This window comes from Hakea prostrata, chromosome 1, assembly GCF_041222555.1.
Source record: "Hakea prostrata isolate BN-2017 chromosome 1, UWA_Hpros_2, whole genome shotgun sequence".
Classification (NCBI taxonomy): Eukaryota; Viridiplantae; Streptophyta; class Magnoliopsida; order Proteales; family Proteaceae; genus Hakea; species Hakea prostrata.
In genome coordinates this window covers 3,458,439-3,473,638 of record NC_142600.1, presented here as the reverse complement: position 1 = coordinate 3,473,638, position 15,200 = coordinate 3,458,439, and the positions used below count along the sequence as shown (strand labels likewise).

At 36.3% G+C, this 15,200-nt stretch overlaps 2 protein-coding genes and 1 pseudogene across 2 annotated transcripts; all 3 read right to left on the bottom strand.

The window, feature by feature from the left end:
* Positions 1-1,576: 1,576 nt before the first annotated feature.
* Positions 1,577-3,483, bottom strand: LOC149026717 (7-deoxyloganetin glucosyltransferase-like). Its single transcript, XM_089145665.1, has 2 exons — positions 2,829-3,483; positions 1,577-2,625 (listed from the first exon to the last, which is right to left on the bottom strand). Exons 1-2 carry the CDS (start codon positions 3,358-3,360, stop codon positions 1,685-1,687), a joined length of 1,473 nt encoding a protein of 490 aa, XP_089001791.1. The 5' UTR covers positions 3,361-3,483; the 3' UTR covers positions 1,577-1,684.
* Positions 3,484-6,316: 2,833 nt separating this feature from the next.
* Positions 6,317-8,257, bottom strand: LOC149026716 (7-deoxyloganetin glucosyltransferase-like). The gene is made up of 2 exons (XM_089145653.1): positions 7,679-8,257; positions 6,317-7,449 (listed from the first exon to the last, which is right to left on the bottom strand). The coding sequence occupies exons 1-2, from the start codon at positions 8,232-8,234 to the stop codon at positions 6,515-6,517; spliced, it is 1,491 nt and encodes a 496-aa protein (XP_089001779.1). The 5' UTR covers positions 8,235-8,257; the 3' UTR covers positions 6,317-6,514.
* A 1,972-nt stretch (positions 8,258-10,229) lies between these two features.
* LOC149026715 (7-deoxyloganetin glucosyltransferase pseudogene) lies at positions 10,230-11,966 on the bottom strand (annotated as a pseudogene).
* Between the last annotated feature and the right edge of the window lie 3,234 nt (positions 11,967-15,200).

Here is a 15,200-nt window from a genome sequence, read left to right as displayed (position 1 = left end):
GCTAGTTTTCTGTTTAGTTTGGAGTGAAGGTTGCTGAAACGAACTAGGCCAGTCATACTCGTAGAATGAAAGAGGGCAGCGATGTCTGGGGTGGCATTTGCATTAGAAGGTTGGAGGCTGCCCATAATAGTTTCGAACTGGAAGGAAGGTAAGCCCTTGGCAGATCTGGACCTCTAGATCTCAGTAGGCGTTTGTGATTGAATTCAATGTTGACAAAGGTGATGCGAAAGCCTTTTTGGTGGAGAGGTTTTGCCAACTTTAGCATAGTGTTTATATGGCTCTGAGCTCCAGCTGGCATACAAACTACATTAGGCTTCTTCCCTTCTAGTCCAACTACAGCCATCCTCTCTTCTTTCGCAACGATTTGGCTTCAGTGCTGTACATTAAATGTGCAGCACTGAGCTGCAAATGGTCCAGATACCAGATTTGAAGTGATGGTCAAGATTTTTTTTTGGATTTCAATAGTGTAGTTCAAAAAATGAAAAAAAAGAAAAGAAAAGAAAACCAAAATGGGTGATTGAGATTGAAAAATGTATTAGACATTAGTCGTGCAGCACTGAAGCAATTTCCCTTCCACAATAGAACCCAGTTCTCTCATTCACTTCTAGAAGTTGGGCTTTTATAGTTGAGTTGCAGGGCATTAAATGTTAGAAAATCCATAAAGGCCTGTATGGTTATATAGGCCTAGAGATTTCAAATCTATAGATTTCAAACTATGGAGTCATAGTTCATAAAATTAACTGTTTGGTTGTGGAATGAAATATGTGGATTCATCCTAAAAAACTATTTGGTTGACATGATTTTTATGAATATGCAAATGTGTAGCGCTTTTATAGTAGGAGTTTCACGCCATACCCATAAATCTATAGATTCACGTTTTTAGTGTAAAAGATGAGAATTTTTAGATTTTATGAATCCATGGATTTTCACAACCAAACGGGTATAAATCTCGCATTCATGAGTTTAGAGTTTTCAAATCTCTAGATTCATATAACCAAATAAGGCCTTAAGAATGTCAAGTGAAAAAAAATCTTCTGCTGTACACAACGGTACACTTTTTATACTAGATAACAAGTTGAGATTTAAAATTTGATTTTAAATTTGAAAGTTCAAAATAGTCTTGTAATCTTTTTGCTTTCTCAATCAATTATTTGGCATATATGTGCACTACTGTACACAATCATGATGTTTTTCCATGTCCAATAGTATTACTAGATGTTACTTATCTCAATCAACAATAAGTGTCGTGGTAGTTGAATTGGAATTTGCAGGTGCTTTGGATAGTATCTGGTTGGGCACTTCTAATTAACTTTTCCTTTTACCTTTCATTGAATCCTTCAAAATATCGAATCCAGCTTTTAAAGACACGAATTTATTGTTTGGAAAACAAACTATACAAAAAGATCACTTACCATCTCCTGAAAGGTCCAAACAAGAGCGTAAATGTAGTCTTTTTTTATTTTTAAAGATTTTTTTAGAGAACGTTAGAGTAGTCTTTTTTATTCAGATTACATGGAATATAATTCATATAAGTGGTATGGAGTATAAATTTAATAGATTGCAAACTTAAGGGCTATATTTATAATTTATGAACACTTGGTTGATATGGGCTTTGCAAAACACAGAAAATACAAAAATAACTACCTATGCATACATATCGGAATCATAATAGGTGACACCCATTTCAGGTTAATGAGGGATTTGGGAGAAGCATTTGGTTTATCATGTTGTGAAAATGAACGTTAGAAGACCCTCCTGGAGCAATTGCATCTTCTGCTTTTTTCTTCCATTCCATGGCTTTAACCTTCATCCTTTTCCCCTTTTCTCCCACCATCATTTCTCTCACAAGCTTCTCAACATCTTCCCTCTTCACATTATCATTGATCTCTTCACCAATCCCCCAGTGAACACACGAATACCGGCAGTTTGTTTGCTGGTCCCCAAAGAAGGGCCAACACAATAAGGGCACTCCACTAGATATGCTCTCGATTGTAGAGTTCCAACCATAGTGTGTTAAGAAACCACCCACAGCTGGGTGATTGAGCACTTCCTCTTGTGGACACCAACTTGCCAAAATGCCTCTGTACTTTGTTTGACTCACAAACTCTGGAGGCAACTCAGCCAAATCTCCTCTCACCAAATCGGGTCTTATGATCCACAAAAAGCTTTGCTCACTATTAGCAAGCCCCCACGCGAACTCCTCTTGTTGTTGACATGACATGACAGTGACGCTCCCAAAGTTCACGTAAACCACCGAAGCAGGTTCTTTGGTATTGAGCCAATTGAGACACTCTGTTTCTTCTTTCCACAAATTGGATTGGATTGACATTAAATCGTCTTCTCCGACATAGTTCAACAGTAACTGTAGAGGACCAATGCTGTAGACACAAGGCAACATTGCGGAGAGTGCATTCAAAGCATCATGCTCTAGGTCGTCAAAGGTGTTGAAAATGATCGCATCAGCTTTTGAAGGCCTGGCCACGTCTCTTATAACAAAATTTAACAAGAAATCGCTTGGATCGGTCGTTCTAATGAAAGTAGGAATGTCTTTCAAACGGATATCTTTCATTCCCGGAATCCAATTAATAGGAGTATCTAAAAATCCATTCGTAAAGCAGGCCTCATCTGTCACAGTACACAAGAGAATTAACACAATAAGGATGTCTTCTTCATCTTTTTTTTTTTCTAATGAAACCAATGGAGAACCATATCTCACTTAAAAGTAATTTAAATAAGATGATGCATTTACTCTGGTCCACCAACTAGTTAGGCTTTTTTAAAAAAAATTTTTTTTATGGGGAGGGGAGGGGGGGGGGGTTGGGTTGTACCTTTGAAAGGTGTAAAACCTCTTTCCATGAGATGAGGATAGTGCATCATAGCCAAGAAAGCACAGGCATTCAATGGCAAGAATTGCAGTGTAGGTACTCCAATTTTCTCTGCAGCTTCAAGGGTGAAGCTCATAACACCATCAGAGACTATGCAAGTGACCGAAGGGATATCTGGTTTGCTGTTTAGTTTAGAGAGAAGGTTGCTGAAAGGAACTAAGCAAGTGGTACTCGTAGAGCGTAAGAGGGCAACGGTGTCTTGGGTGGCGTTTGCATCAGATGGTGGGAGGCCGTCCGGAATAGTCTCGAATTTGAAAGAAGGTAAGCCCTCGACTGAATCTGGACCTCTAGACCTGAGTAGGCGTTTGTGATTGAATTCAGTGTTGACAAAGGTGATATGAAAACCTTTTAGGTAGAGAAGCTTTGCTAACTTAAGCATAGCATTTATGTGGCTCTGAGCTGGACCTGGTATGCAAACCGCGTGAGGTTTCTTCCCTTCTACTCCAGTGGGAACCATTTGCTTCACTTCCGCCATTGAAGATAGAAGCCAGCTCTCTCTCTCTCGTTGATTCAATTGTAGAAGTTGGGGTTTTGTAAAGAAACACCACACCTAACACAGTAGTTATTCACCTTGGAATACATAAAAGTTACTTTTGATAATAATGCAGAAGCATTTTGAAAACAATTCGAGCGAGAGAGACCCCAAAAACATTATTGCTGGTGAGGGAGCAGTGACACCAAGGAGCAATCACGTTATTTTGATGGAGATTGAAAAGGGTGCAAGCACCTAAGACAAAGCGTGGAGACAAGTAGGGTACAGTGATCAGTGATATTTTGTGATCTGGGTGACTTTTGGCTGTCAATTCTACTGTTCTCTTTTTTTAGTGGGCTCTCGTCTCTGATTATCAGTCTTAGCTTTTAAGATGAACTCTGCATTTAATACAACTTGCAGTCTAATCATGTGATGGTTTCCATATTCGAAGCAAAGATAGCAGATTAAGGGGAACAAAATGAAAAATGAAAAAAAGAGAGAGTAAATTAAATGATATTTGCTATATTTGAGACAAATTAAATTCTTAACCATTCACTGTTATCTCATAAATTACATGACACCTCTCTGTAAATTACAAATTATCCACAATTAAACTTGTTATTAAAATAAATTATGAAATTGTCCAACTATTACTTTTATTTAAAATATTTAAAATTTGTGGTTTAATGCTCAATTTACTCTCATTTTAATTTTTCTCAAGTCAATCCTTCTCCCTTCACCCATCTTTTTATGTGCGTGTAACCTACTTAAGTTAGTTCAAAATTCTTGTTGGCTCCCTTATATGAGTTATATTATGTGTCATCCAATCCAATAATACATAGAGCACACAACTAATACTTTCGGTTAGTTTAATTAAGTTCAAAAGGAAATGATCAAAACACACTCTTAATATCAATTATTAAAGGTAAATATCACTTACCTTCCCTCTTAGCTGACAATAACACTTGAACCTCCTCTTAATTGGATAATATCATTTACCTCCCATCTTAGCTGATAAAGTTATCAAATACTTCCCTTGTGTTAATTTTTTCTGTTAAATTTTATTTTTACCATCAAATATTTTTTTTAAAGTTCTAAATTACCCTCAATTGCAAATATGTTTAAATTTAAATTCTAAATTTTCTTCAATTACTTAGTAGTTAAATCTTAAATTACCTTCAGTTAATATTATTTTAAAATTTAAATACTCTCAATTATTTTAATAGTTAAAATCCTAAATTACAATTATCAAATGCTTCACTCAATTCGTTAGAGCAACCTTAAGTTTGGCAAATTAGCAATTGTTAGAATTTGGAATGGCGTTGAAATTCCTTCCCAAGAAAAGGCAAGTTGCGTGAAAAGGTATGAATCAAGCAGCACTAATAAAGAGTAGGACGTTTCATTCGGTGCACTCTTCTTCATCGCCAGAAAAGTAATGTAAAAGAAATATTTGGAGAAATTCGGTTTATTGTAAGTCTTTTTTGCAATTCGCTAATCTGCAAAATTTCATCAACGAGGATTTGCAAGAATTCTTCTAAAGCTTGAATTTGTGTAATAGGTGATGAGTGGAGGAGGGGTTGAGACTTTGAGAATCGCGCAGCAAGCAGCCTATGGTACAGATAAATTATGTGAATCTCGACCACCCGTTTTGTTTTTTTTGAACTACGACACAAACAAAAAAAAAAAAAAAAAAAAACAAAACGGGTGATCAAGATTCGCCAGAATTAATTTGGACCACAGGCAACTCAGTGCTGTGCATTTAATACTGAAGCCAATGTTTAAAGTATCGGTATCGAGTATTGTATCGCTCATGTGATTTTAAGAGACGTATCGTCCTGTATCGAGTATTGTATCGTTCTGGCTAATGTATTTTAGTGTAATTTAATATAGAAATGTATCGAGATGTATGGTATCGGTTTGGGTCAAATATATATACGTATCGGCTAGTATCGTATGGTATCGTGGGATAATTTAAACCTTGACTAAAGCCAAACGCGAGGAAGAGAGATGATTGAAGAAAAAGAGTGATTCAAGGGCTACATGGTAATTTTAAAGGTTTAAGGGAAATTAGATATTAGGCCTTTAGATTCACCTATTAAGGAAGGGTAAAATAGTAAATTAACTAAGAGGATTTTGATGAAAATCTTTTTGAGATATCATGAATGCTTCATTTAGTTTGATTCTTTATTAATTTAAATAATGATTAATTCCTACTGTTGTGAATGGGTTTATGGTGGTTGTATTTAAATGGCATAGCATACGCTTATAGCTAAAGAAGGAAAATTTATCTGTTTAATCCTTATTATTAAGTCTATTAATTTTAATTTATTTATTTTCAATTTTACTTCTGCATCCTAATTATGTAAGAAAATCCATAAGATTATCAAGTGGAAAAAAAAATCTTCTGTTGTACTTGTATCAAATAACAGGCTAAGATTTAAAAGCTTGATTTCAAATTTGAAATGTCCAAAATAATCTTGTAATTTCTTTACTTTCTCAACCAATTATTTGACATATATGCGCACTTGGTGGGCATAGTCGATGATGTTTTTCCATGTCAAGCATGACTAGTTGTTACTTATCTCAATCAACAAAATTGTTGTGGTAGTTGAACTGGGATTTGCAGGTGCTTTGACTGGTTGGACACTTCTAACTTTTCCTTTTTCCCTTTCATTGGATCCTTCAAAATTTCAAATCCAGCTTTTAAGACACGAATTCACTAACTGGAAAGCAAACTTCACAAAAAGATCAGATACCATCTTCTGAAAGGTCCAAACAAGAGCATATGCTCAAGGTGATCGAATGAAGTTGGGACCATTCTCTATATCATCTATCAACAGCAGCGGTAGAAATGTTCCAAGTACCAGAAATGTTTTTGCGTATACACTGGAACTCTATCTCAGGAATTTGGCACCTTCTCATTTTTCATTTTTAAGATTTTTAGAGAACGTTGGGAGTAGTTTTTTTTATTCAGATTACATGGAATGATGGGATCTAATTAATATAAGTGCCTGCAGGAGTGTCGTAAATGTAATAGATTGAAAACTTAAGGGCTATATTTATAATTCAGACACTTGGTTGATGTGGGCTTTGCAAAACACAGAGAATACAAAAATAATTGCATGTCGGAATCATTATAGGTGACACCCATTTCAGGTTAATGAGGATTTGTGAGAAGCATTTGGTTTATCATGTTGTGAAAATGGATGTTAGAAGACCCTCCTGGAGCAATTGCTTCCTCAGCTTTCTTCTTCCATTCCATTGCTTTAACCCTCATCTCTTTTCCCCTTTCTCCCATCATCATTTCTTTCACAAGCCTCTCAACATCCTCCCTCTTCACATTATCATTGATCTCTTCGCCAATCCCCCAGTGAACACACGAATACCGGCAGTTTGTTTGTTGGTCCCCAAAGAAGGGCCAACACAACAAGGGCACTCCACTAGATATGCTCTCGATTGTAGAGTTCCAACCACAATGTGTTAAGAAACCACCCACGGCTGGGTGATTTAGCACTTCCTCTTGTGGACACCAACTTGCCAAAATGCCTCTGTCCTTTGTTCGACTCACAAACTCTGGAGGCAACTCAGCCAAATCTCCTCTCACCAAATCGGGTCTTATGATCCACAAAAAGCTTTGCTCGCTATTAGCAAGTCCCCACGCAAACTCCTCTTGTTGTTGACGCGACATGACAGCGACGCTTCCAAAGTTCACGTAAACCACCGAAGCGGGTTCTTTGGTATTGAGCCAATTGAGACACTCTGTTTCTTCTTTCCATAGATTGGATTGGATTGTTATCAAATCGTCTTCTCCGACATGGTTCAACAGTAACTGTAGAGGACCAATGCTGTAGACGCGAGGCAACATTGCAGAGAGTGCATTCAAAGCATCATGCTCTAAGTCATCAAAGGTGTTGAAAATGACTGCATCAGCTTTTGGTGTCTCGGCCATTTCTCTTATAACAAAATTTAACAAGAAATCGCTTGGATTGGTTGTTCTAATGGAAGTAGGAATGTCTTTCAAACGGATATCTTTCAGTCCAGGAATCCAATCAATAGGAGTATCTAAAAACCCATTCGTAAAGCAGGCCTCATCTGTGACAGTACACAAGAGATTTAACACAATAAGAATGTCTTCTTCATCTTTTTTTTATTATGAAACCAATGGAGAACCATATCTCATTTTCTCTAAATGTAGACACCATTAAACAAGAACATTCAAAAATCTAAATAAGATGATGCATTTATTGTGGTCCACCCACTAGTTAGGCATTTTTTTGGGGGTGGGGTGTAAAACCTCTTTCCACTAGGGGGGGGGGTATACCTTTGAAAGGTGTAAAACCTCTTTCCACGAGATGAGGATAGTGCACCATAGCCAAGAAAGCACAGGCACTCACTGGCCAGAAAAGTAGTGAAGGTACTCCAATTTTCTTTGCAGCTTCAAGGGTGAAGCTCATAATACCATCAGATACTATGCAAGTGACCGAAGGGACACCTGGTTTGCTGTTTAGTTTGGAGAGAAGGTTGCTGAAAGGAACTAAGCAAGTGGTACTCGTAGAGAGAAAGAGGGCAACGATGTTTTGGGTGGCATTTGCATCAGATGGTGGGAGGCCGTCCGGAATAGTCTCGAATTTGAAAGAAGGTACGCCCTTGATTGAATCTGGACCTCTAGACTTGAGTAGGCGTTTGTGATTGAATTCAGTGTTGACAAAGGTGATATGAAAACCGTTCAGGTAGAGAAGCTTTGCTAACTTAAGCATAGCATTTATGTGGCTCTGAGCTGGAGCTGGTATGCAAACCGCATGAGGTTTCTTCCCTTCTACTCCAACGGGAACCATTCTCTTCCCTTCCGCAGTAGAAGCCATCTCTCTCTCTCTCATTGATTCAATTGTAGAAGTGGGTTTTTTTTTTAAAGAAACACCACACCTAACACACTAGTTATCCACCTTGGAATATACAGAATATACTTTTCATAATAATGCCGAAGGATGCAAAATATGACCAAACGATGTCAATTGAAAATGCGGGGTTCAATTGTAAATATAATATTTATTTATTTATATTTTATATTGAAGGGTCTTATATTTTAAAAATTTACAAATCCAAACCCCTGATTTTATCAAACGCTAATCATTCATTGCAAACCCTAGATCAAATTTGATTCTTCACCCCATCAGAAATCTTGTAAAATGAATAACTTTCGCATGGTGAAGAGCGAGAAGATGAAGCTGCTGAAGAATTGAACTACGAAGCTGATAACATGGGGAAAAAATAATGAAAAATTAGTGACCTTAGTGGGAATCCTTCCATAGTAGAACACCGAATCTTCAAGACTTGTTCCATTGAAAGATGGATTAGAATGAACGTAAGTGGAGTAAAACCCTTCATATCCTACAAATAATTTCTCCCAAGCAGTAGCAAACAGCAAAAAACATGAAAGCAACCTCAGCTATTAACCTCGGCTGCTTCTGCAAATAAAAATTCCAAACAATCACGTGATTATAATCGACATTAAAATGGGTGCAAGCACCCAGACAAATCGTGGAGACAATAGGGTACAGAGTTCAGAGATCTTTTGTGATTTGGGTGACTTTGCTCTATATTTTGGCTGGCAATTCTAGGCTTCTAAGTTCTAGCTTACTTGGTACACTTTTTCAGTGGGCCCTCGTTATCAGTGCCAGCTTTTAAGATGAATTCCGTATTTAATACAACTTGCAGTCTATTCATGTGATGGTTTTCATATTTGAAGCAAAGGTAGCAGATTAATGGGAAAAAGGAAAAAAAAAACCCTAAAAAATGGTCTTAAATTAATAACCAACCAGGTTGGTGTTGAAGAAATCAGAAGTTAAATATTAAAATTTGTTGCTCTCTAGACTCTTGTTGCAGGCATTTAGTGGGCTAGTAAATTCAAGAAAAGGTTATTTTGTCATTGATATATTTTAGTGGGCTAGTCAAGTTGCTCTCTATGATGTCTTAACAGTAGGAGATGTCATTGATATATTTTATCTGATAGAAAATCTATGTAATAAATTAGATAACTCAGAGGTGGGGTTAATTTTAAAAGATAATTCAAGCAATGACCCTAAAAGTATCCCAAGGTATTTTAAGGCTCACCCCTTGTAAATATCCCATTTGTCCTCTCTACCAGTACTCCTTCAAGACATAGAAATATTCGAAGATAGCGTATTAAAATAAGTGTATTTTTCATAGTTGAGTTTGGGTCTTTATATGAACTGATCATGAAAATCCATGGGCCCTGAACTACTCAATCAACAATAATTGTCGTGGTAGTTAAATTTGTGATTTGCAGGTGCCTTGGTAGTATCTTGGTTGGGCACTTCAAACTTTTCTCTTTCATTGAATCCTCTTTTTAAGTGTCAAATCCAGCATTTAGACGAATTTCATATCTGGAAAGCAAACTACACGAAAAGATTCAGCTACCATCTCTCTTTGAAAGGTTTAAACAAGAGCATATGCTCCAGCTGATCACAAGAAGCTGGTCCCCTCTCTATATCTATCAACACAAGCCGGTAGAATGGTGCAACCACCAGAAATTTTTTGCGTATTACACTGGAACGAACTGTGTCACAGAAATATTTTTTCTCCAATTTAATATAAGTGCTTTGGAATTTAAATGTAATAGCTTGCAAACTTAGGGGGTATATTTGTAATTTATGAGCACTTGGTTGATGTAGGCTTTTTCTTTTTTTGTTTAAGGAAATTTTATTTATAAATAAAAGTCACGATTACAATCTAAACATAAAATATCAAACAACAGAAACCAACAAAGTTGTAGGCTTTCCAAGAAGCACATAGAGAATACAAAAATAATTAAGTAAGCATGCATATTGGAATCGTATACAGGTGACACTGATTCAAGTAAATGAGGGATTTGCGAGAAGCACTTGGTTTATCATGTTGTGAAAATGGATGTTGGAAGACCCTCCTGGAGCAATCGCTTTCTCTGCTTTTTCTTTCCATTCCATGGCTTTAGCCCTCATCTCCTTTCCTTTTTTTCCGACCATCATTTCCCTCACAAGCTTCTCAACTTCTTCTCTCTTCACATTGTTATTGATCTCTTCGCCAATTCCCCAATGAACACATGAATACCTGCAGTTCGTTTGCTGGTCCGCAAAGAAGGGCCAACACAACAAGGGTACTCCACTGGATATGCTCTCGATTGTGGAGTTCCAACCACAATGTGTTAAGAAACAACTCACAGCCGGGTGATTTAGCACTTCCTCTTGTGGACACCAACTCGCTAGAATGCCTCTGTCCCTGGTTTGACTCATGAACTCCAGAGGCAACTCAACCAAGTCTCCCCTCACCAAATCAGGTCTTATGATCCACAAAAAGCTTTGCTCGCTATTAGCAAGGCCCCATGCAAATTCCTCTTTTTGTTGACGTGTCATAGTAGTGACGCTCCCAAAGTTCACGTAAACCACCGAACCAGGTTTTCTGGTATTGAGCCAATTGAGACACTCTGTTTCTTCTTTCCACAGATTGGACCGTATTGACTTCAAATGGTCTTCTTGAACATGGTTCAACAATAACTGTAGCGGACCAATGCTATAAACGCGAGGCAACATTTCAGAGAGTGCGTTCAAAGCATCAAACTCTAGGTCATCAAAGGTATTTAAAATGACCGCATTAGCTTTTCGAGCCCTGACCGCTTCTCCTATAAGAAAGTTTAACATGAAATCGTTTGGATCTGTGGTTCTTATTAAAGTAGGAATGTCTCTTATACGAATGCCTTTCATTCCAGGAATCCATTCAATAGGGCTGTCTAAAAACTCATTTGTAAAGCAGCTCTCATCTGTCACGATACACAAAAGAGTAAATATAACATAGATGAGTGAGTATAGTATAGATTGTAGAGTTGCAACTATTGAATATTCTAGTATTATCTTTCTTTCTTCTTCTTCTTCTTTTTACTTCAATTTTTGTAAGGAATTAAATTAAACCAACATACTAAAAAGAAAAAGAAAAACAACATAGAACCATATCTGACTTTTGTAAACGCAAATACCAAATATAATTTAAATAAGGATCACATCTGCCCACCAATTATGCAAACCTTTTTTTTTTTTTTGGCTATACCTTTGAAAGGTGTAAGACCTCTTTCCACGAGATGAGGATAGTGCATTATAGCCAAGACAGCACAAGCACTCAGCGGCCAGAAGAGTACTTCAGGTACTCCAATTTCTTCTGCAGCTTCAAGGGTAAAGCTCATAGTACCATCAGAGACTATGCAAGTAACTGAAGGGATATCTGGTTTGCTGTTAAGTTTAGAGAGAAGGTTGTTGAAAGGAACTAAGCAAGTGGTGCTTGTAGAGCGTAAGAGGGTAGGGAAGTCTTGGGTGGCATTTGCATCAGAAAATGGGAGGCCGTCAGGAATAGTCTCAAATTGGAAAGAATGTAAGCCTTTGAGTGAATCTTGACCTCTAGATCTGAGTAGGCGTTTGTGATTGAATTCAGTGTTTACAAAGGTTATATGGAAAGCCCTTCAGCTGGAGAAGCTTTGCCAACTTAAGCATGGCATTTATGTGGCCCTGAGCTGGAGTTGGTATGCAAACTGCATGAGGCTTCTTCTCTTCTATAACTAGATCCATTTTCTCTTCTTCTGTAATAGAACTCAGTTCTCTCTATCTCTTGTATTTGAATCTCTCCTAGAAGTTTGAGGTTTTATAGAGAAAAATTGCACCTAATAGAGAAGTTATCCACCTTAGAATATATAATATATATTTTTGACAATAATGCAGGAGCGTTATGAAATTATGAAATTAAGACGAGGAGAGAGGGCCCCTATTTACCTTTTAGCAAAAAAAAGGCCCCTATATACATTATTGCAAGTAAAATATGATAATCATGGAGAATTAAAAAATGCAACTCGACATTCTAGATGAAATCAGAAAATCGTGGTGAGATTTGCAACAGAAATGGTGTAGGCAAGCAGGGGACAAAGATTAGAGGATTTTTTCTGATGTTTGATATATGTATTTTGGAAATTTTATTTATGTATTATTTTATCTCTCTATTTTGGAAATAAGGCTTACATTCTTATTTATTTCTCAACTCCTCTGGCTTCTCTCTCACTTTATTTCTTCCATTGTTTCTTTCTTCAACAATAATAGTTTGCACGTTTTTTTTTTCTTTGATTTTTAGATCTAATTTAATAAGAATTTATTTGGAAGTTGTGATATCTGATTGTGCATCATGTGTTCAATTTGGTTAAAATATTTTTTTGTGTCGGATTTACTTTGACTAGCACTCAGTCATGGATATGATAATCCTAGTTCTGGAGATTTAAAATGTTAATCACCTGCTGCTTTGATCTCACAAAATTTGTAGTGATGAAAACTCAGATCAAAACACTACTGTTGTGTGCGTTGATATTCATCATTCTTATCTCTGCAGTTCACATTTGTTACTTTTAAAGTTAAGTGGAACTTGGTTTCATGGGTTGCTATTTTAATTATTAATAGCAGGAAGACTCACGTAATTGGGGTGGTCACTTTAAGCATGTTTAGTAACGTTCTTATAAAACGTTTTTTGGCGCTTTTCTAATATTGTGGAACAGAAAAAATGCGTTGGAGGTGTTTGTTTAAATGATTTGTTCTTCTATTTCTTAAGAATGGACCAGATAGAAAAGTGGTTTGAAGAACATCTTTTGCAGAACATCAAGAATTTGTTTTTACCAAAGAACATAAATGAAAGTGATAAAATTGGTCCGGATTAAAACCTTAGAATGAGTTTGTCAAACACCAACTTATTTAATAGTATTATGAAAATACATTTATAACAGATTTATCAGATGCTCATTTGCACACATACTTTGTTAATGTTAAATTGTCATTGTCAAACAAACACACATGTATCTCACAAGAAGAAAAAAAAAGAAAAAGAAAAAAAAAAAAAAGAAATCTCGCATGAAACGCCCATTTGCACACATACTTAGTTAATGATATATTGTCATTGTTAAACAAACACACATGTATCTCACAAAAAAAATAAATAAGAAAAGAAATCTCGCATGAAAGTCATTACCAAAATAAATTATTTGCTGTAATCAATTAATTATTGAACTTCTTCTCCAACCCACTATAATTATTTAATATCATCAATCTTTAAAACGGATCCAAGAAACAATTGTTTTATCAAGTTGTCAAAATGGACATTGGAAGACCTACCGGGTGCAATTTGCCTCTTTTGCTTTCTTCTTCCATTTCATCGTAATGCGTTCTAAAATTGTTTAGCTCTTGGATTCCTTAGTGTTTGCTTGTAAAGCAAGATTAGAGGTAGGCCGACTCTATAGTCAGGAAGCACCCTTTAAAGGTTAAGTTAGCAATAGATCACCACAAAGCTCTATGCATCCTAAAACCTCCCAACACTTAGAGAATTTTTAGAATTTTTAAAAAAATTCATAAGTAGAGGCTCGGGCTATGCCCGACTAATACCTCCCAACACTTATAGAATATTTTAGAGAATTCCTAAGTAGAGGTTTCGGCTATGTCCGACTAAGACCTCCCAACAAGACTTAGGATCTGCAATCCCAACGGGGAGCACTTTGTGCTTCCCGACGCTTCTTGACCACAAAAACCTGTGGGGCCCACGGTGAAAAATACTTTTTGAAAAAAACTTTTTCACCAGTGGGACCCACTGGTTTTTGTGGTCAGGAAACCATGGGGGAGCACAAATCCCCCGATGGGGAGATGATCCGGATTCTTCACTTAGTGATTTTTAAAAAAAATTCCGGAGTAGAGGCTTCGGCTATATGCCCAATTAGGACCTCCCAACACTTAGAGAATTTTTTAGAAAATGGAGGATGGATAAGAAATGAAACATAAGGGTAGTTTAGTAAATTGATAAAAAAGTTATTTAATCATTTCGTTTTAAGATTTAACTAAGACTATTAATTGTGTGCTACATGTAATATTGAATTGGATTGCAATTGATAAATAACCCACTAATTAAGAGAGTCAAACAAAAATTTTGCCTTTTAAGTAAGAGGTTATAAGTAAAATTTTTTTTTAATAATTTAAAATTAAAATATTCAAAGTGAAGGAAGACTGATCAATATATAAATTTAAAAAAATAATAAATTATATACAAGTGGGTGATGCCTTAGTTCACATTGCCATTTCTTTATAGTAGTGTAGATTCCTTAAAATTAACAATTATTGTCGCGATAGTTGAACTTGGGATTTGCACGTGCCTAGTGAACTTTTTGCTGATTACCAACCACTCTGTACCTGTACGGCTGTACCTACCTGGATGAAACAGTTCGTACACCCACATGTAATTCCTTCTTCTTTGAATGAAATCATTTCGTCTTTTTGCTTCCAATTAATACCGATTTTAAGCTTTTGACCCAAAGAGTGCTTACAAATGGCAGGGGTATATTTGTAAAAATTAATTTTTTATTTTTATATTTTGAAAGGTTTAAAGTTTATTAATTTACAAAATGAGGTCCTCGCATATCAGTCTCTCTCTCATTTTTCTCAAGTTTTTCTAATCGGAAATTATCTGCTTAATTTGGAACGGGAAAATCTTTCTCATCTCAAGATCTATAATCGCAAAGAGAAACCGAAAGTAGAACGACCCTTCAGACTAACTTGCAATTCGATGCGTTCACGTTAAACGGCCACGTTATCACTATAAGCTGTTCCCTCCCATTTTTCTTTCTTTTTTTGATAACAATCAAAATTCTTGATTGGAAGTTTGGTCCTCAATGTTTTGGATCATTTGGTTTCCCCTCTCCGGAATCTTTGTTAGTCGTTTTTGAATTTACCCAATATTCATTCTCATCACTTCACATTTCTTTTTCTTATTCATCCTATAAGTTT